Here is a 21,562-nt window from a genome sequence, read left to right as displayed (position 1 = left end):
TGTCTATTTTTCCACCAATGAGTTAATGTTTTTTATGACTTAATGTCCTTATTGTTAATACCCATCTGGGTAATAGAAAATGAAAATGTAGTGAATCCGTGTAGGAGCCTGAAGAAAGCAGCAGGGTTCAGGTAAAGAGCCTCTAGAGATTCAGCTATAGACAGCGTGATTGATTCAGCCATATATAATGGCTAAAAGAAAAGGCTCTGAAATATTAGAAATTAAAACATGGATTTCTATTATTGCTTTCAAATGGCATTTGAGAAATGCCTGAGGTTTAGGGGTGAGAGTGCATATGTTATGATGTATCCCACAGGAATGCCATTTGCTGCTGACATACCAAAATGCAAAGTAATTACACTTCTGATCAGACATGCACATTTCATAATCATGTAACTCTTTCAAATGCATTTTTCCTCTCAGAGTTTTGTAGGCAGCAATACAACGTAGGACCCAAGGGATTGCAGGGCAGGTATGTTTGTAATTACTTCTAAGCATGTGTTTGGCTGGCAGCCTCAGGTCTGGAAGAAGCAGTGTCTTTTGCTTTGCAGCATCTGCCCAGGAAGCAAGATTCCTTGATTCTCTTCTGCTCTCTCCACTGAACAGTCAGTGCTGCAGATAGACCAGGTAATGCTGTGGCTTTTTCCTGGTCAGCCTGAAATTCTAGCTACCCAGGCGAGCCTGTGGTAAACAGCATATTCCAAAATCACAACCTATGATGAATTTTCTCTCTGAATCATTCTCCAACACATCTAATCTTTATTTGAATTGTACTAGCCCTTACATATGCTTCTCTGAAAGGTGACTGTATGGTATAATTCTTCCTTTATATTTTCTTGGACATCTGCACAGAAAAGGTCTTTGGAGCTCGATACATAACTCAGTCAAATTGTCAGTGGGACAATAGACCAAGGTCAGTGCTTCCCTCTGTTCATTTCACAAATTCAGTTACTTTTTCTTCACTTGTCAAAGCATTAGCAGAGCAGTGCTAAGAACAAAGCCTTGGACCAGCACAGCTGGGTGTGAGCTTCAGCACAGGGGTGTCTCTGTGCAGGTACAGCTGATGCTCGGAGCTTGGGAGGGCATTTCCAGGCAAGTACTGAGTCTGTGCCAGGCAGGCTGCTGTGCCAGGCCATGAAGGACACAGAGCAATTCTTGATGTTGAGGTGATTTTTGATTTAAAGTTCTGTGGTGCTTACTGGTCACTACCGTGTAGAAATCAAATCTGTAGCTGAATTCTGGAAGGTATTTTTCTTTCACTGTAACTGAGTGGAAACTTTTAAGAGAATTCCCAACCAAAGAACTTAGAAGTATGATATCAGTCCTCCTACTTAGACAATGCTTTGCAATTGGTTCTCCTGCCCTTTTTCTTTCTTCCATCTCCATATCAGTTATTCTGCATAAAGAATACATCTGCAGTGTCACTGAACTGTTGGTACTTGCTGAAAGATTCTGTATACCAGATTCCTTCATGATCCCAAATGGTTTTACAGCATCTCATTTCTTTGGATACCTCGGGGCATTTTCCAATTCAGCTGTGCCCCTTCCACGTCTGCATACAAGCCCACCTTTCTGTAGCTCTCTGCATAGCCTCCATGCAGTTGGGTGTTGTCTAGCTCTTGCCTTTAGGTATTCCATACCCACTCTCCAATATCCACTCTGAAAGACATTATGATTCTTTCATGTGGATTAATAAGGCACTACTCAAACACAGTAAAATATCTATGGCCAATTCATTTCCAGAATATCAAAGGAATAAAAATAATGGTACAATAGTGGTATTTATATTATAATCCTTCGCAACTCAATTACTTCTTCTCACAGCTTGGCCTGCTGTGAGAATAGGAACTAATGTCGCCATCTGTTACTTTTAGGGAGCTGCTTTCACTCCCATGTGCTTCAGCTGACGTGCACACAGCCCCGAGCATCACTCCTGGAGACATGAAGCAACCTTTTCGAGTTCAGAGTTCACTGTAGAGCAGCAGGGTGGGCACTGAGGGCACTGGAGCTTGGATGAAACAGGCTGCCAGCAATGTTTAATTGTTTTAATGACCCTGCAGAGGAGATGACAACACATGGACATGCATGTCTTGTCCATAAGTTCAAGCTTTGAGCTCATCAGGCATTTGTGATCAGAATATTTGTTTTATGAAACCTCACAAAGGCTGTGCCAGTGCCAGGGCAGAGCACTGTTAATGCTTTGGGGTTGTTATATAGCATAGATTTGCAGCATCAGATTAGCTTTTGAAGCCTTTTGTTTGCTCTGACAGCTTTCGTGTTGTTACGGGATGCTCGGGGGTTTGTAACTCCAGGGGTGCACAGCTGAATGAAGTTAAGTTTCTCAGTATCTCTGGTTTCGGTGTCTTTTATGGCATTTCCTACGGTTGCAGGGAAGTGGTTCTGTGACCTAAAGGATCCTTTCCTGTCACTAAGATGAATGCTCCTGTATTGAATCTATAATGTTCCAATTTCGTGTAATGAATCACCGCTACCAGCTTGGCATAAAACAATATGAAAATATGCAAGATGACAAACTACAAAATGATAAACTGAATGAGTTTTTTACATCCATTTTTTTTTGTTTCCGGGACATTTTGGGGTTTTAGTCCTGTTTTTGTTTCAACATAGGTCAATACATGTTTGGAAATAATTTGCAAAACAGAAGTTCTAAGATTTGACAAGCTCTGCAAAGTAAATAAAGGTTTTAAACATACATAATTTTTTGTGGTGAGATGGAGCCCAAGCAAGATTCAGTGTGCAGGGCTAGTTAGAGAGATGAGGTATTTCATGTCTGATGTTCCATCCCTCAGATCATTCATTCCAACATACCCATTTCTTTGATGAGGACTAAGTGAAAGCAGCAAATGATTATGTGGCTGCTTAGCAGGGCTAAGCTCCCTGTCACTAGGAATAAATCTGGTTTTCATTGGTGTTAACTTATGAAATATCCGACATCACCTTTTCAGAAGGGTCTTTTGGAAAGCTGCATGTAATCTGTCCGTAAGCTTGAGGCTGCAGTCACTGCACTGCAACTGCTGGAGGGGCCACGTGCGATGCTGGGTCAGCCTTCCCCTCTGAGCCTTTGTGCAGCTGCAGACAAACAGCAAGGTCAGTAACAGCTCGTCGCAGGGAATTTATTACATGGGAAGTAATCTTGCAAATACGCTGGCTTCTTGCTGGTCTCCTGCTGATGGCATTATTTTCTGAAAGTCATTTCTAGAAGACTCTCGGGGCACTGAGGCATTAACCCACAAAGCTGATGGACGTTCCCTGAGCGGTGCGGGCTGGTTAACCCAGCTGTCACCAGGCTGGGCTGCCAGGGGGCTGTTAAGGGCAGGGACCCATGGGTGACATCAGTGTTCCCACATTAGTGTTCGCACACCACTCTTATGCATTGCCTTGTTGTCTGCAGGCCTGGTCATAGCTGTGAGCGAGGGAATTCTAAGTGCTAACATTTCCAGAAAGTAGCTGCCTTCTCATCGTTTTTAATTCTTCATTTCTTTAAGTTTTTCAAAGAGAATGGCCTTAAAGCAGTGTCCAGGTCAGCAGATTAAAAGGGATTGTGGTCAACAGAATTTAGTGGGAGGAACTTCCCTGAAATGAGCTGATCTGGGAAGAAGCCAAGTTAACAGTTTTTATCAGTGCTGTATAAGAAAGCAGTAGGAGTACTCTAATTACCAGTGCTTAATGAGCATCCCAGCAGTATAGCAGGGAGGATGATACCCTGGATCTTGTGGCCATTAAAGATGTGATTTAAAAAAAAAGGGGGGGGGGATTCAGTCTTTTGGCTTCTTGATGCCACTTGCTTCCTGCCAAGCCAGCCCTGCCATAAAGCACTGCCTTCATTAGCGCTGCAGTTCCCAGGCTAGAAGCACAAATTCCTAGGAATGAAACCTCAGTGCTTCAAAAAATAAGGGATTTTTCAGTTAAAAAATAGCCTAAATGATGGACTGAGAGCATGGTTCAGCCTGATCTTCTCTGGTATGAAAAGATAGACTGTGGGTGTGTGAGATTGGGAAAAATCATCTGAAGCTTCAGCCAAAAAGGTTTCACATAAATACAGAAGTCTTAAACAACAAAGACCAATATTTCCAGAATGCCAAACGCCTTTCTCCTGAGGAGGATCTTTAATTTACTGCTGACTTTATGTTAGGATTTTAGTTCTGAGATGATGTCAATATTCACTGATGATGAAGCATTCAGTGAAGGAGCAGGAGGCCTGCAGAGCTCATCAGCTTCATTTCTGTGCTCCTTGCACTGTGGTTCATGCTGTGTCTCTGGCATATTGGTTCTTGCAGGTTGCAGGTGGATGTATGGCCACACTTCCCCAGAAATAGCTGCATCAGATTTTTGTAGTTGTTCTCACTTGGAAGGCAGGGAATAGAAATACATTGATTTAGTAGACAGAGCTGCATGAGAAACAGAGGAATGTGTTTTTTTGAGCTTATATATTCTGGATTGTGATAGGTATTGGATAATATTATTGTTTCATCTATGAAACTTCACAAAATGGATCATCCAAGCTTTTGTTCAATTGCCTGACTTTGGGAAAAGAAATAATTCCTGAGAGCAAGTAATATCTCATTATGCCAAGTCAGCTGGCATTAAAATAAAATGGATGTGATGAATAAAATCAAGAATCAATTTTTATGTTTGAAATTCATTTGCTGAATAGGGAACCACTGAACGTTGCCATAATTAGCACATTCCTCAGAAAACGATTTGCTCAGGGATGTGATTTAGCAGAGGGTTGTGGTTGGACTTGATGATCTTTGAGGTCTTTTCCAACCTGAGCAGATCTGTGATTCCATTTTACTGATACATCATTTTAAGAGCTGAATTCTCCAGATAGTTTCTGATAGTTCACCATCATCAGCCAGAATATCTGATAGACAGACAGGAGCACAGCTTTAGCACTGGTGCCAAGAATGGGGCCATCTACATCTACAAAGGAGCTCACTTAGTTACATTTTCAACTGATCCCCACTTCATTAAACAAAAGTGAGGTTACCTGTGGGTTGTTTTCTGGACTTTTTGGTGTTCCCACGACAGTAAACTGAGATCTGAGGCTAACGGGCTCAATCCCATCTGTAGAAATGGGAAAACCATGCATTTTCTGAGAGAGGATTTCAGCGAGCTGCTCAAAGTGGACCATTGATTGCACATTCTGCCCCCATGCTGTCTTTGTCTGCAGGAGTGTTAGCATTCGTCGTGTCACTCAAAGTGAACTTTTACTGCCCACAACAACCTATTTCTGTAGCAAAGGTCAGATTTGTTATCTATCAGGATGTAGCAGCACAGTGGAGTAATGAGTTGCCTCAATGAACTGGCCTTTTTTGCCTTCTGAATGGGCTTCTAAATCAAGCAGAGGGAGCATTGACTGAAAATCATTGGGTCTGTCTACTCAAAAGGTCATAGTCTGAAATACTGCAAGATAATTTCACTCTGGTTTATATAGCAAAGCAGTCTCCAGTACAAAACCCACCCTAGGAGTTCAGCTTGCTAGCCTTCCTGGGATCTGAGATGGTGATGGGAGTAAAGGACGGCTGCCCAGGCCTTTCACAGACCTGAATTAGTGATAGCAAGATAGATAACAGTAACAGTTTGGGATTTCCTTTTGTTCTTTTCTTCCTATTTTTCTTTTTATCTTTTTCTTTCCTTTTTTTTCTGTGCCTGAACCTGGCTCTGTGTGTAGCTTTTATGTGACTCGACGTCGGGTCCGTATACCCAGCGTCTTCCGGTGGGAATAAGGATATCCAGCTTCATCACAAGCAATGTTACGACTTGGAAAATATCTTGAGCTCCTTCGCAGGAGAATTCCTCCTGAGTGAGCTCCTTCGCTGATGTGGAGCACCTTCAGAAGATCTTTGGGGCTGCAGAGCAGAGAGCCATGCGTGATGGTCAGCACAGAGCTGGTCAGGAGCCACCTGACAAAACAGCAAAGCCACACGCACCCCATGAAGAGAAAAGAGAGCACTTCGTGTCTCACACAGCTCTCTGCAGAGGCAGGATGAAAGAAAAAGGAATAGGCCACGTCTGATGTATTTTAATGAAATGCAGACTTGTTTTAATGGAGCAATGGAAAGCAGCCAGTCCAGCGTCGTTATAATATATATAGGACATTATAAGCTAAACAGGAAAAGTAAAAGGCAGAAAGAATTTCATCCCTTTTCTGAAAGGTATTTCTCTCGAAGGGTATTTGGGAGAGCTCTGTGGTTGTCTCAGGGCATCTCCATGGCTGTGTGAGCAGAAGTCCCTCATTCCTAGGAGGCAGAAGGGTTCATGTTGGGCATCAGCGAGCTCCACACAGGCCTGCTTGTTAAATCCTCCTGGATTTTTCCCCATTCTCCCACCGCAGATGCAATCCGAGCAGTTCCTCGGTTAAAATGATGCAACTGCAGCTCTTCCCAAGGACACCCAAACCCTCCTGCCTTCTCTGCAGGTCCCCACTGCTGCCCCCAGCTCTGCTGGATGCAGTACAGCGCTGTGCCTGACTGCTCTGAGCTGGGTTTTACATTGCACACAGCCTGCTGTTATCTTCCATCACCTGGGGAGATTACGATATTTAACATACGACAACATTAGGAGGAATAAAATATTAAACTAAATGTAATAAAGAGATAAAGAAACACGCACTGGGTAAAATGCAAACTTTAAATATTAAAAAAAAAAAAGAAAAGAAAGAGTTGAGGGAACTTTTGGTCCACTGGTCTCAAGATTTATTTCACATTATTGTATTAATTTCAGGATTTAAATTTGGCTTTTGTTCCAAGTAAACTCCTCAGGGGTTGTGGCTAATTTTCAACGTATTTAAGAGTGTACACTGAGCCCTCCCAGAGGAGTAATTTCATTAATTGCTTGCTACTGCTCCTACTTGGATGTATAATCCTTTTTTTAAATTACAAAGCATATTCAAGATAAGGCATCTTCCCTACATGCAGCACAGTAAAAGATTACCTTCCATGAGTCTGCTGCTGGTCCTCTTCCCGATATTTCTGAAGAGATCTGTTTGTACAATATGAATGTACAGATCATTTCTACAAACCTTCACTTTAACCTCAAGTAGTCAAGTTATTAAATAGTAATTCCTGGTGCTGGAAAGGCATCATAATCCCAAGAGACAAAACAGGAACAGGAAATATTTAAGCCATTGGCATTTTAAAGCTAACTTAAGGAGGATTTACCACAACAAGGAAAAGAGATAATGAAGAATGTATGCAAATTTCTGGCTAGTAGCATTCTGCCCACCCTGCCATGCTGGGTGAGAGCAGGTGGGGTGGGCAGAATGCAGGGAGAGGGCTGAGGAGACACCTGAAATTTTGGAGAAAAAAAAAAGTATTAGACAATGCTAACTGATCAAAATAGGCCATGAAATAGACCATAAAAGAGATGAAACAATAAGAGAAGCATCTTAGTGGAAATAAATACAGCATTCTGATACTTGCTTTTCAGTGGCTCTCAAACCTGCCTGACTTGAAAACAATCTTTGACATTTGTGCTCCATTAGAGTATTTCTTGCCAGGAGATCGGTGTAGTTCCACAAGTATTACTGAAGGCTCACCTACTGCCTCTGAGGGAGGTCAGTGATGTTATCTCGTTTTTCCAGATGAAAAAACTACAGCATAGCATAGTGAGTGACTTTTTGTGTTCCCCAAGAGCACAGCAAGCAGCTTAAAACCAGGAGAAAGATGCTGAGACTCCTGGCTCCTCCGTCCTGGTTGTATAACATGGACCATCTCTGATTTGAGATCTGTCAATAACTTCTGTGCCTTAAATACCATTTCTGATTCTGAGTCAGATGTGTCTATACTTGGTGCTAGCCCACGTCCACATGCTCTTGCAGTAGATGCTCCCACCAAGCTCCTGGAAATCCCATTGTTTCATGGTATGAGAGCCTGAGGGAAAGCCATGGTTTCTCTCAAGACAAAGGCAGTTCAAAGAAGCTTCCAACTGCACAGAACAGACATGGAAGCATCTGAACTGCAGTTCCTATGGGGTAGAAATGCCTCACACGGCCACAGAAATATGCACTGACAAGAAATAATAAATGTAAGGCTAGATGAAATACATGTTAGGTAAAAAGTTTTGTCTGGGTATGTAGAGAGAACTTTGTGTAAAGAGGCTTTGTGTTTGTAGAGGTTTGACTGACAGCATTGTGTTTCTACTCTGAAAGAAACCCCTAATAAGCTTCCTTCTACAAAGCAAAGGGCAAAGCACAAATGTTTTCTGGCTAAAAAATATGATCAGCCATTAGAAATAAAGAAAGAACTGAAAAAAAACCTTACAGGGTAATAAAGATTTGACTCAACTGATAGTTAGATATTAAATATTAACTGCATTCCTAAGAATCAGGGCAATTACAAAGGGCTTGCCAAATTGAATTGTCCAAAATGACTGAGTCAGGAAGTCAAAACATCCTCGTGCAAAGCAAACTACAGTGCCAGCAAAGGTCGCTGCTGTTTCCTCAAAGGGTTTTGCTGTTTCACTTTGCAAGTGAGCCGTTTTTCCCAAACTAGCCTTAGTATGCAGACTTAATGGTCTCAGTCTGTGTTAAGCAGAGAGGCTTTGAAACCAATTCCCTCTAACTGTTGTTAACAAATACTAACAGGTTATCAGGGTGTTACTCGTAGCAGCTTTGCTGTGTGGTGCTGTACACCAAGGCTGCAGCTGCCATGCCATGATTCAAGATCAGAGGTTTAATTAGCCCTCTTTTCCCTGGCTTGCCTTTAAGGCCTTGGAAATCAAAGGATTGAAAAAAGAGCAAAGGAAGGATATTTTTGGGCTTCCATAGGAACAGTCTCAGAATCACAGCCTGCTAGAATGTGAGCTCTCTGGGCTGTTACACCTGTTACCATTACATTGCACTTTTGGGTTGGAATAGCAAAATAAATTTATTTTATTACATCTGTATCCCCTTAGCATAGGGTTTACTAAAAACACTACAACTGAGATGAAAAACCAAGAAGTTAGCAATAGCTTCCCTGGTGTGTAAGTAAATATACATCTATATTCAGAAGGCTGCTGATGATATTGCACAATATTGCATATTTTCTGCATTAGACTGGAGCAACAGGAGCAGCAAGGTTCTAACTGCAGTTCAGACAGCCTGCTCACGTGCTGATGATAGTGCACTGTTAACTGAATCAAAGCTAAGACTGGGCACTACTTGAAGCTTATTACCATTCAAGTGAGAGCAGTTAAAAGCAAGCAGCTATTTGGAGCTGGTGACCTTGAGCTGTGAGGGCTGTAGTACCAGGTGCAGCTGGGTATAGATTTGGCTCAGCTGAGTTAAATTAGGGGTAGGCAGGGATGCAGTAGAGAAGTTATGTGTCAGGAGTTGCTGTGTGAGAGGTTTTGTGTGTTTTGTTTTCAGTTCTCATTCTGTGGAAGACAAAAAAGTTCTGTAACTTGATGGTAAGTGTGCAATGTCCTGTTGTCTGTGGGTGGTTAGAGAATACCAGGTTGGAAGAGGCAAAGGTTATTTTTGCCTGATGAATGAAATGCTAACTGTATTTCAGTGTGTTTGTGTACAGCAATGAAAAGCAGCTTATCTGGGCTGTCAGGCATTACACTGCTTTTTGTTAACTTTAAATAATGATACTTGACTTGGCTTTATTGCTATGTAGGTGTATGTGCTTTTAGTTTCTGTGTATGTATAGATATCCAATTAAGACTGCTGGGAATTTCCTGAAGCCTTGCTAGGAAAAGCTTTTTAAGAGCTCATAGCCGGTATTTATTTTTTGTTTTAGGAATTCAATAAACTATAGTCAATCTGCCCTCTGTTAATCCACAGAGCAGTGAGTGAGCCAGACACTTAGCTGGTGTAATGTAGTGAAACTCTTCTGAAAACAACCATTAGGCTGCTGCTCTAAGAGGCTTAGGCTCAATTTCCTGATTTACTACTGATCTCTTGCATAACCTTAAGCAAATTCCTTATTTCTAGATCCAATAAAAGGTTTATAGGCATCAAAGTCTGAGCCCTGACAACGCACAGGATTCTTGCACAGCGTGTAAGAACAGGGTCCATGAAGTGGAGCACAAAAAGGCAGTGGTCTGACACTCAGCATCCTTGTACAACTTCTCCATGGCTTTAGGCAGCCATTGGGACCACAGACAACCCTGTGTATTTCCAGTGGGGATCCTGTGGTGCTGCATGTAGTGACAGAAGGGAAGTGTGTTAAGGATTGTAAAGCAGTCAGCTTCTGTAGCCATGAGAACCATGTAAGTAGCTAAAAATCAGTAGAGGCTGTTATAATTGTTTGAACATCAGAGTGATTTTTCGTGGTAGAAACAGCAGTTTGTGGGGGCTGCTCCTCATGGCTGTCTTCACAACCAACAATTCAAATAATTTTAATACTCCAAGACTGTATGAAATATTTCAGGAAGGAATCCTGTGTTGCTGCCTTGTTACTCAGTGATAGCTGCAGTAACATTGTGGAGATGAGCTGCAATGTCCTGTTTGCATGCAGGACACGTAGTGTCCATTAGGATGAGCATGCACTACATCCCACATGTTCTGTGCTTTTGGAAGTACCGCCGGGATTCCTGCAGTGTGTGAAACTCCACCTCTTAGTCTTAACGAGAGTTGTTCCCCATAGCTTTAAATTGCTGGTAGCTGCATGGTCCTGCAGCACACCGGTGCTCCTGCTCCCTGGGCGAAATGCACTGTAGGAGAACATGTGCCAAAAACATCCCTGTGGGGATGCAGCCAAGGCAGGAAGAATATGTTGAGGTTTACAGCTGTTCTGAGCAAGCTTTGAGATATCTTTACTGTAGAGTTCAGAAAAGCAAGAAGCAATAATTCCCTATGCCCAGCCCAGGGCACGCACGCTGTGTGCTCTCTGTCCTGAGCTGGGGACCCATGGCTCTCACTGTGCTGCTGCTCAGTTACATGCACTACAGAAAGCAGTGAGCTGCGATGCAGAGCATGGGTGTGAGCTCGGGGAGCAGCGTGATTCCTCTGCTCTGGAGTACCCTGAGCTCAGTGTGACACACGTGGCAGTGCCATAAATCTCCATTAATGTGTTACTCTGCTAGCGGCAGCCGTGCAGAAGCCTGCAGGCCACAGGCACCAGGCTGCAGCTGCTAACAAGGCGGGAGGGAGGTGGAAGGAATTAAGTGTGAACGTGCTCCTGCTTAGAAAAGGGCCCAGCAGACAGCATTTCCGTGTTCTGGATGAAATGCAGCCTCTCATAGCAACAGGGAAAGATATTTTTGAGTCACAGCATTGAAGTCTGCATTTATTTGTTTCTTCTGTTAACTGATGGGGTACAGGTGAGTCTTGGGGCTCTGTATACAGTCCAGGCAGTTGGCAGTGTCTTACCTGGCAACAGGAAAATCTCCAGCCCCGAGAGAGTCTGAGTTCCTGTGTGGCCATGTCAGTTACATGCTGTGCAGGAGCTGAGGGGTCTTCCAGGCAAGAGGGGAGGTAGAACAGGGACAGGTTATAATAGGAGGATGGTCGCTGTGTCCCCGAGCATCACAACTTCCACAGGAACTCAGCTTTTGGTCGTTCTGGGGCTGCAGCTGTGCCTGTGGGCTACAGAGAGATGGTTTGGATAGAGCTTCCCAAGTAATGCATTTGGATGTGTCCTGTGGTAATAAAGCAAACAGGGTGAGTTTTGGTAGGCTATGGGAAGGAGGCAGTGGTGGTGGTTGTTTAACTTCCTCATAGCTCCAGGACAGCTGCTACACAGTATAGCCTACAGCTGTGGGGAATTTTTCTGCTGTCTGATAAGAGAATGCTGATTTTGACAAATGCAGACTGTTCCTACGGATCTATTACCATTCAATTCTAGTTCTGAAGTTGTCAAAATATCTGATTCTGCATTGTCCAAATCAAATTTAATGATTTTTTTATTATTATTTATTTTTTTTTTTTTTTTTGTCTTTGAGTAATTTTTTGATTGACTTGAACCAGAGGTGTAGTTTGAGCTGTACTTTAATACAAGGGTGGGGGGGGGGGGAAAAGCCAACAACCTGTACAGAAATTAAAATATTAGCAAAACACTCATCTTTTTTATGATTCTAACATGTGGAAAATACAACATGCCTCATTCAGGAGAGGGTTGTACCATAAATTGTGTATAGGTGTTCAGTCAAACAAGCAACACTGTCACCAAACTCAGCCTGGAACACCTCCTTCACCTTCCCAGGAGAAACGCCCAAAGAGATGCAGGGAACTTGTGGCCAAGCGATGGGTTTTAATAACCAGCCATCTTCTGAAAGGTGGTTTCTGCTCAGTTTGGCTGAGGCTGCATGTGCCATCATGACAAATGGGACCTGCTGAGACCTGACGGAACGGCTCTGTGGAGCAGCACGAGTGATGGAGAGCTGCAGCCCGTGGCACTGCTGCTTCCTGCTTTCCTTTAACAGCACCGACCTCGGTAGCCTTTCAGGCTGCGTTTCCTGTAATGTGTTTGATCTGCACTAACGCTTCCATGAGCTTTGTCAAGCCCTTGAAGTTAGCAGCAGAATTACAACTGTTGTCCCCTGTAAGAAATGGAAAATAGTCCTCAACCTTGTGTTATGTATACATGTTGTATATAGAGTCACATGTGGCATGTTGCTTTGTGATAACTGAAGAGGAACCAGATAGTTCCTTCTCTTCAAATGGCATCACCCCAACTTTTTTCTAAACTAAGAATCTGAGGAAAAAGCAGAATTTCCTTTTTAAAGGAGAGTGAAACCAAGAAAAAAAATGCAAAGCAAATTAAGAACGCACATTTAAAAGCCTCCTTACATTTAAAAGTGAGATAGTGAAATCTGTTGCAGTTATTTTTAACCTGAGAAGTCACCCTGCCCTGCAGAATGCCAAGCAGTGCCTTGCACACTGTTTGCTGTGAAACAGCTGAACATCCATGAGTCATTTGTTTAATCATTTCTGACTCTTGGTGCCAGGCACCTGCCTTTTAATTTGCTACGACCAACCTGAAACATCTGTCAATTTTTTCCCCATGAATTAATAACTCAGTAATTAAAATCCAGCAGAGAGTTGAGCTGAGACTCGTGGTTAATTAGGACAGGAGATAGCCCTGTGAGCAGTGTGGCATTACGTTAGCTGGGGCTGGTGGACTCAACCCAGGGCTGGGGGACACGGGGCTACAGGCAGGTTGAGGTTCCTAACAGGCTACAAGTGAGTTTTGGTGGCAGTGCTTCTGTTGTGGGCAATCAGGTCATGCTGCAATTAGTAATTCAGGACCCTGTTTGAAAATCATTTGCTTTACATGCAGTTTTCTGCAAAGGGTCTGGTTTTAGATACCGCTGTTCTCCGAGTACTGAGAAAATGAGAAGAAGCAGCAGAGGTATATTTAATAATTAATCTCATACAGGAAAGTTGAGTCAAAACTTGAAAAACTGTGCTATGTAATAGTGATTTCACCTTATGTATCTAGAATCTGTTGCAAGGAAATACACTTCTGGAGAGAAGCTTGGGGCAGGAGTGGGCCACACAGATTTGCCCAGCTTTGCCATGGCAGTGTGTCCAGGAAACAGCACAGAGCTGTGGGGGAAACCTGAGTGGGGCACTCCTGAGTCCCGAAAATACCGCATTCCTTCCCCGGTTTGCTTTCAGAAAGCTTTGCATCACACGTACAGAGACAGCCTTGTTCCTAACAAGACAGTGTCCTACTGCTAAAAAGCTGCATGTGAAGCCCACAGTGTGTGTGAGAAAGGCCCATCCAGAAGTGCCTTTTCATTGAGGCACCTGCACTGTGTGCACGGGGAGATTGGCTGGCCAAGCTTGCCCTCTGCAGGCTGCACACACTTCCCTCGTTTGCTGCAGTGTTCTTTCTCTGTTCTTACATGGGCGAATTAAAGGTGCTGCTCGAACAACCAGGGTTGGATTTTTTTTTATTTTATTTTTTTTTTACAATAAAGTAGTAATTACTTCAACGGATAGTTGGGGACAGCTCTGCATTCTTAGTAAGGCTCAGTCCCAAATAAGACAAGCATTAATTTAATTTGCCCAAATGGCTCTTGATTAGGTTTGCTGTTATCTGAAGGCAGTGAGCTAATGGAGATTATGCAGAAGGGATTTGATGCGGCCCTCTGGCCGTTTGTTCAAGTTCAGCTCCCGGCACAGGCCACAACCAGCATCTGGTCTAATGAGCTGCAGCGAGAATCCTGCTGATTGCAGCTCTGTTGTATGGGATAACAAGGAAGAATCATCCTCAAACAGCTCCTGGGGAAGGCTGGGGAGGAAACACAGCTCTTGGGGCAGACGGTACTGTGCAATTCCTCTGCAAGGCTGCAGAAATAGTGATCTCTTAAAAATCTCTCTGTTCTTAAACTGTGTCAAAAGTCATCACTGTGGTGCATGAAGATACAACACATCACAGAGATACGAGTCAATATCATGGATCAATTTATGAGTAGGAGGGCTGTTAGGTGAAATGTTTACTCTGTGTTGTATGTGTACACAAATCCTTGAAAATAAGACTGAAGATTAAATCAAGTCTGACTTTACAACTTAATGATATATAAGCTGTAAACCCAGCAAAATTAGAGGGGGAAAATCTCTGGGTAGCTCTGGCAATTAGGGGTTTGTTTTTTGTCACAGCATCCACAGTATCTGTAGTACAAATAAAATTGCATTGAGAAACCTACTTAGGCTGACAAAAGACATGCTGGATCAAGAGGTGGGTGTAGGTGGTGCCACTGGACACCTTCTTTTTCCAAAGCGTTTTGCAAAGAGAAATTATTTGTGTTATTGCCCGTGAGTTTATTGTGAGCAGTGCATGCATCTCCCAAAGTCTGCAGAGCTCTGCTACCTCCGAACTGACAGAATAAGGCCTCCAGAACCCAAAGTGCCGCCTTGGGATTTGTTGAGAATTTTTTAAAATGGCACAAAATTTAGAAGTGGAGTCCCACTGTGGTTCTTAATTTCACACTGGAGATGTCTATGCATCTAAGGCAGAGCAGAACCTGAACTTATGGGGTCTTCAAAGAAGCTGAAAGTTATTTTTCAGCACTTTCTCGGTGAGACTGAATATGCTTGTATGTGCTCGGGATTCTCTCCTGGTTTTGTTTTGGGCTTGTTCTCCTTTCTTTTTAGAACACTCTTCCAAATGCTGTGCCCCTTAATAATGGTCATGAAGTGTAATACTGCAGCCACAACAGCAGTGAGAGTTCTGGGAGCGCAGCAGGGCTCTGATTGCTGGGCAGCTCATACTGAGAGCTGAGGGCTGTGCCCAAACCCCGGGCTGTTCTTCAGTTGGTGCCAGCAGCTGATCTCAGTGAGTAACTTTAAGTAGTAAATTCCAATGAAAAAAAGGCTTCATTAATTTTTTCCCCTTGAGCAGCTCAATAAAATATGCTCTCTGAAACGAGAGCTGATTCACATTGCAGGTTTAACAAGGGCTCATTTCAATGGGCCCTTATTGGAGTTCAGGCAGTAAAGAGTGAATGAGTTTAGAGGTTGTCTTTCAGTATTCTGCAACGGAGGACAAGCAGACTCCTACTTTGTGTGCTGTAGAACACCAGACAAGGAGAGCAGAAGCATAGAGAATCGAGTTCATTAGAAAAAGTCTTAAGCTGAAACCTCACCAGATTGTGTGATGAAGCTCATTTCTTATTGAAAGTGTGAGGAAGAGATTGGGTTTGTGAACGTGCTGTAAACGCGAGAACTCAGAGGCGAGCTGCTCGGTGCCTTGCACTGTAGGGATGTGGGAGATGTTCCTCTCCTTCGTGCTGTGCTGTGCCGGCCTGCAGGTGGGGCCGTGGATGTACGCAAATGAGTGCGTTCCTGCTGGGCAGGGCTCTCGTCAGTGCAAAGACAGCTTTGTTCATTCATGATATTCTAATGCCACGCAAATGACTTATTTGGTTATATCGTGTTTTGACTGTGACTGATTAAGCTGTACTCAAGTGAAGGTTAATGCGATTCCGTGTTTGTTTGACACTGCAATAATTACAACTCGCAGTCAACAAAAACTGCAGTTGAGCTTTTAATCTTCATTCATGCCACGTTTTGTTCCCCGGCATTGTCTGGGTCTGAGATAAAGTCAAACTTGGGATAGAGCGGCACACCGATAGTAACCACAAAAAGAAAGCCCCGCTGTGGGATGCACAGGCAGCTCTGTGGGGTGACTGCGCGAATGGGATCAGCGTCAGCTCCTTTTCCACCTCGGTTTTTTGCGGGCTCTTACAGGCGAGCTTTACAGCGTTCAGCCCAAACTTCTTTCTTCCGCAGAACCGATCCGGGCGAGCGCTCCCAGGCAGCTCGTGCCGTTTCTTTCGTCGAACTCCTCCGAGCGCCGGCCGCCAGCAGGCAGCTCCGAGCCGCGGCTCCTCGCCCCGTGCCGGGCTTCCCGTGCCGGGCTTCCCGTGCTCCGCGCCGCTCGGTGCCGCTTACGAGATGGCCGAGGAGCCCTGCGGCGGCGGGCGGGTCTCGCTCCGCAGCCAGACACGCAGCTCCCCGGGCCGGAGCGGCGCTGAGGCTCTGCCCCGCGGGGCGGTGCCGCCCGTCCCGGCCCGCACGTGATCGCGGCCGCCCCGCTGCCGTACCTGCGGGCGGCTCCGCCCCGGCCCGGGAAGGGAAGGAGCGCCCGGCGGGACGGGGCCGCTCGGGAGGGGGCTGCCCCGGGGAGGCGGCGGCCATGGCCTTCGGGAAGGCGCCCAAAGACCCGTTCGGCACCGCCGTGGGGAGCCTGGTGGGTGAGTAGGGGGCGGGGGCAGCGGGGATCCCGGGCCGGTCGAGTGCCGCCGGTGACCGCGGTGCCCCTGGCTTTACAGACCGGGCGACGTTCGGATCGCTGCAGACGGAGGAGTGGGGGCAATTCATGCACATCTGCGACGTGATCAACGCCACGGAGGAGGGGTGAGCGGGGCCGGGGCTACGTGTGTGTGTGTGTATGTGTTGTATGTGTGTGCACACGTGTGTACGGGCAGCCGAACGGCAGCCCGGCTCCTCGGGAGTTGTTTTGCCCGTCTGCCGGGGCTGCGGCTCAGAGCTGTTGGCGAGAGGTGGCAGCGCGGATTCCGTCCGCGTTTCATGCAGCCCGTGCTGCTCGTCGGGCAGAACGGCCCCGTGCCCTGCAGAGCCCCGGCTAGGAGAAGTCCTATGGCCGCTCAGGTGTTAAAGCACAGCTGCTGATGGAACCCGAGGTCGTCCGGCCCCAGCAGCAGCGTTTAGCGGTGTGGGCAGGGGGAGGTGAGCTCTGTGTGGGACCTGCTGGCACACGCGTTGCTGGCACACACGTGTCTAGCACTCGCAGGCAGTGGGCAGTGGCACGCTATAACGCTGCTGGAGAGCTTTCTTCAGAAAAAAAAGGTATCCGTATCTTCTTTTATAGCAAGTTTTCCCTCCTTTCATTTTTCCCAATGTCATTTCTCACCTGTGACTGAGAGCTCGGGGGCTCAGCAGTAACTCCTTCCCAGTCCCTGCTATGAGCCACAGCACGTTCTGACCATCTGTGGTAGTTTTATGTGAAGTTTCTATGCAACAGAGCTTTTTTTAATGAACTACTTCCTCTTGTGTACAGCTTATGCTTACAGAGCAGCTCCTTAAAGCTTCCTCCTAGGCAACTGCTGCTAGTCCCAGTCTGTAACAGGATATTAGGAACAGAGGAACTGCTGTATCTAATTAGGCAAATTGTTATTTTAATGTAATACCCAACTCCTGAGCAGGGCATTTCCAGATGCTTCAGACAGAAGCAGCAGTGGGGTAGCAGCGTCGCTTTGCAGGGGGAGGTTTTCCTCTCCCCTCCCATCCATCACTGACTCTGTGTTCTGCTGGTCTAATTGCGGGTGGCCATAGGATCGAAGCAAAAATACAGAAGTTGCTGCTTTTTTTCCATAAGGTACAGCAGACCTTTCAAACTGAGGGAAAAAAAAAAAGAAGTGGCAGTGGTAAATACCCATTTAAGTTAATCAACTTAGTAATGTTTTCAGCAAAGATTTCTGTAATTGACACGTTCAGTTTATGGTTCCATCTTAGATTCCACAGAGATCCTAAAGCGACTTGAGGACATCTTGTTTTTGTTGATGATGAGCACTGAGCTGGCCCTAATAGCTGTAATTTCTGGGTACACTATACATAGCCCATATTAATCAGTCAGAATTGTTTCCCACATGTGATAAACTTTGATACTGTCTTCCACCCTTTTCCTCCTACAGAGATAGTTAGCAGATATGGGGTGTATATATAGAAATGAGAAAGACTGTAGTGGAAGTGCCACTCTCTTGGGTGGAATGTGTTGTCTGTCTGTACCTGATAATTACTCAGATTAGTTAAAAGCATCCAGCAATTAAAAGATTGGGGGTTAGCCAAGACACCCCTACTTCTTGCAGCACTCCCAGGAGAATATCTTTTGATCACATCATATTTGAAAAATAGGTGCGAGTTAAGTCTTGGTACATTTGGCATTTCCTATTCCCTTTCATAGCAACGGATGTTGTCCACACTAGGTGAGTAAATCCACAGTATGACAGTGAAGTAATGCAGTTTGGAAAGAGGCCCTGCGAAGAATAACTTCATTTCTCTGCACAAATCTCAGCAGCAATGCTCCCGATCGGCTGCTTTGTTTATCTCGCTTATTGCTGAAGAAATTTTACCAAAATCTGTGGGGAGATGACTCTGTTTGTAAATGGGTGTAAATACAGGGATGCCCCAATCTCAGGCCGGTATTTTGGGATTTTGGATGTAGTTATGAACTGGAAAAACAGTTTCTCTGGTACTTTTCTATTTGATGTCTTGTCACAGGCCTAAGGATGCAGTCAAAGCGTTGAAGAAGAAGCTTTCAAAAAACTGTAACCATAAGGAGATCAGGCTCACCCTGTCTGTAAGTACAGCTCTGGTTATGTTAATTGGGCGCTAAGACAGAAAACATTTCAGATGATAAGATGACATGCAAATTGGCACTGATACGACTCTCCGGGGCGTTTTCTGTCTTTGTTGCTTGTGTGGATAGCTCTGCCAGTGTAGATCTGATGGTCCACTGGTGTTCGTTCTTCCTAAATGTACTGCTGCTTTGTATTTTATTTAAGCCTGCAGCTGATAAAAGCAGTTTGGTTCTTCTTTACTCCTGCAACTGTGGCTCTGTGAGCACCCCACCTGTCTGTGAAAGGCACAGAGCTGAGGACATGCCATAAAAGCTGTCTGGCCTTTCTGTTACCTCGTGGTGACCTTGGTTAGACTGAGTGCTTGAGGTCGCATTCTAAAATGTGTGTTACCTGTTTTGTAAATAAACAAGATTTGAATGAAGGGTTAACAGTGGTGAATTAAGTGATGCAGAAAGGCAGAGGATAAGCCTTGCAGGATTCAGATGTTGTGACTAAAGGTTGGGGTGACCGGGAGTGTCCTCACTGCAGATTACCTGGCCTTCAGAACGTGACACTGCCTTTGAGCTCTCCCAGATTTTGGGGAAGAGTTATGATTTCAGTCGGTTTAAGATTTACAGGAGCATGCTGATGTTCTCCAGTGCTCTGGTAAGGCGAGCAGTAGCAAGAAGTTCCTGATGCTGTCATAAATCCAGAGGTCCCCACCTGAGTTTCTCTTGGCTGACAGCAGTGCAGCTGCAGGAGGAAGCAGTTTGTGTTATAAGCTGCTGCAGAGCTGCATTTGACAATTACTTTTTTAAGGGTGTAGAGAGGTTTGTCTGCATTGCACTCTGAGTACTGTTAATCACAGGTTTGCTATTTGTTGTGCAAAATCATTATCTATATCAATATATGAGAGGTGATTAAGAAAGATAGGTGATTGATAGTGTTGAGTTGTAGGTCGGTTAGCAATTGCTTAAGTGTCACTTGACAAGTTTTGAGAGGCAGATAAATGTGCTGAACATACCATTGTATACCTTCAGCTCATTCCACTTCCGCACTGCTTTCTCAGTTTCCTCCTCCACTGTCTCATGAGTCACCTTTTTGTGTGTTCCATGTGTTTGCATAACAGAAACACTTGGTTTCCACTGTAACTGCAATCCCTATATCAGATCTTGCTTTCTTCTGCAGTCCTTGTGCACCCCAGCTCTCCAATGCAGTCAGCTGGAGTTTGCAGGGCCCAGTACTTACATTTGAGTCCTTATCAGGATGTTTACCCTGCAGACATACTCAAGGAGCTCTTATTTCAGCTGTGTCCAAGGAAGAGCTTTATCATGTTTACTTGGAAGCTTATTCTGTTTGCTTGCAGGTGGAATGCATACCAGGTTTCAGCGGTACTTCTTGTTCATCGCTTTCTCACAGCCTCTTTGCAGTTCCAGTCTCCTTCTCCACTCACATTTAGCTCTCTTCCTACCTTTGTTCCTATGTAAGACTTTCTGTCCTCACTTCTTCCTCTGTTCCAGGCTCCCTTTTTCCCCTTTTCTGCTCTCACTGCTATCAGTTCAGTGTGTGAAACCTTCCCTTTGACTTCACTGCTAACCATGGATGTCTTTTAACTCCTTTGATCCCAAGCTGGTCCTTCTATGGGCCATTCCATTTTATGTTCTTGATTGCAATAATGACATTGTTCCTGTTTCTCGTTTTGAGATACTTGGATTGGATCAGTAAGTCATTGCAAATGGAAAGCAAGCCATTTTCACTTCCTAATAAACAAACCAGCAGAGGCCCCACCCTCAACCATTACCTTTTAAAAATTCCTTGATTTCTCCCAGATTTCAACAAAAACAAGAGCTCTTTCTTTTGACAAGCTATACTTATTGCCTGCCGTTCTTGCAGTAGATGCTGTCTTCCTGCTTTTGGGACTCTACACCTAATTCTCTCTCCAGCCTGTGTTTCTCGTAGCTCTATCTGGATGTGGCTCTGGGCAGCCTGGTCTGGTGGTTGGTGACCCTGCCCATGGCAGGGGAGTTGAAACCAGGTGATCTTTCAGATCCTTTTCAAACCAGGCCATTCTGTGATCCTAAGAAGGCAGCAAAGTCTTGAAACCACTTTTCCTTTGGAATGTACTTTGATCCACATTTGTTTATTCAACCTTGAAATTCTGGAATCGTCTTCTTAATAAAACTACTTCTAAAGCAGATCCTTCCCAGGGAATGCAGGCAGACTGAAATGTGCAAGTCTGTGTCTGAAGTAACACCACTGCATGGTGGTGCAGCCCCAGTACTGTCATCGAGACACGTTGAATCTCAGTAGTGTTGTCTTCCTCCTCTATCTTAAACATGTGTTTATTCGCTTGCAGGAGGAAGGGTGAGTGCCAGCTGTGTAACGTGTTGGCTGTGGCCTAACTGCTTGTACTCTGGTCTGGGGAGGTTACCTGGTGCTTGTGAAGTCACATAGATCAAGGTGTGTGCGTGCCAGGCCTTGAAGCTGCTTCTTGCTCTCCCCGATAAAGCCGAGAGATCAGGCTTGGCAGTGCTGATTGCACAACCACAGAACGAGGATTGGAACTTTCAGGCAGGGATCCAGCAGAGTCTGCGTGTGTTATCTGGCTCATTAATAAGCTTTGGTTGTGTAAAATGTGTTTACGTAGTGAATGCTGAGGCACCTGTTCGGTGTCTCTGCAGTGCCCCAGTTCTGAATCTTGAGAGGCCTTAGGAACTGAACAGCATATGGGGAAGTAGTTTATTAAGTGTGTTCCTCTGAGCACCTGTGTTAACACACACGCATGCATTTAGGAATAAAA

General features: G+C 44.8%; 1 protein-coding gene across 5 annotated transcripts in view; it reads left to right on the top strand.

The window, feature by feature from the left end:
• Nucleotides 1-21,562, top strand: part of TOM1L1 (target of myb1 like 1 membrane trafficking protein) — a 104,703-nt gene that overhangs the window by 66,521 nt on the left and 16,620 nt on the right. For 2 of the 5 annotated variants that reach the window (XM_048965471.1, XM_048965469.1), the window contains exon 2: nucleotides 18,704-18,782. Coding sequence is in view for 2 of the 5 variants with exons in the window: in XM_048965472.1 (XP_048821429.1) it covers nucleotides 16,599-16,656; nucleotides 16,735-16,819; nucleotides 18,704-18,782 (222 nt within the window). In the remaining 3 variants the exon portion in view is untranslated. Of the gene's footprint in view, nucleotides 1-9,305; nucleotides 9,415-16,482; nucleotides 16,657-16,734; nucleotides 16,820-18,703; nucleotides 18,783-21,562 lie in introns of those variants that run through there. The other 3 variants (XM_048965472.1, XM_048965468.1, XM_048965470.1) reach the window with 3 other exon arrangements.

Source organism: Lagopus muta, chromosome 18, assembly GCF_023343835.1.
Source record: "Lagopus muta isolate bLagMut1 chromosome 18, bLagMut1 primary, whole genome shotgun sequence".
Lineage (NCBI taxonomy): Eukaryota > Metazoa > Chordata > Aves > Galliformes > Phasianidae > Lagopus > Lagopus muta.
The sequence above is the reverse complement of the archived record's forward strand: the minus strand, read 5'-3'. Positions and strand labels throughout refer to the sequence as shown.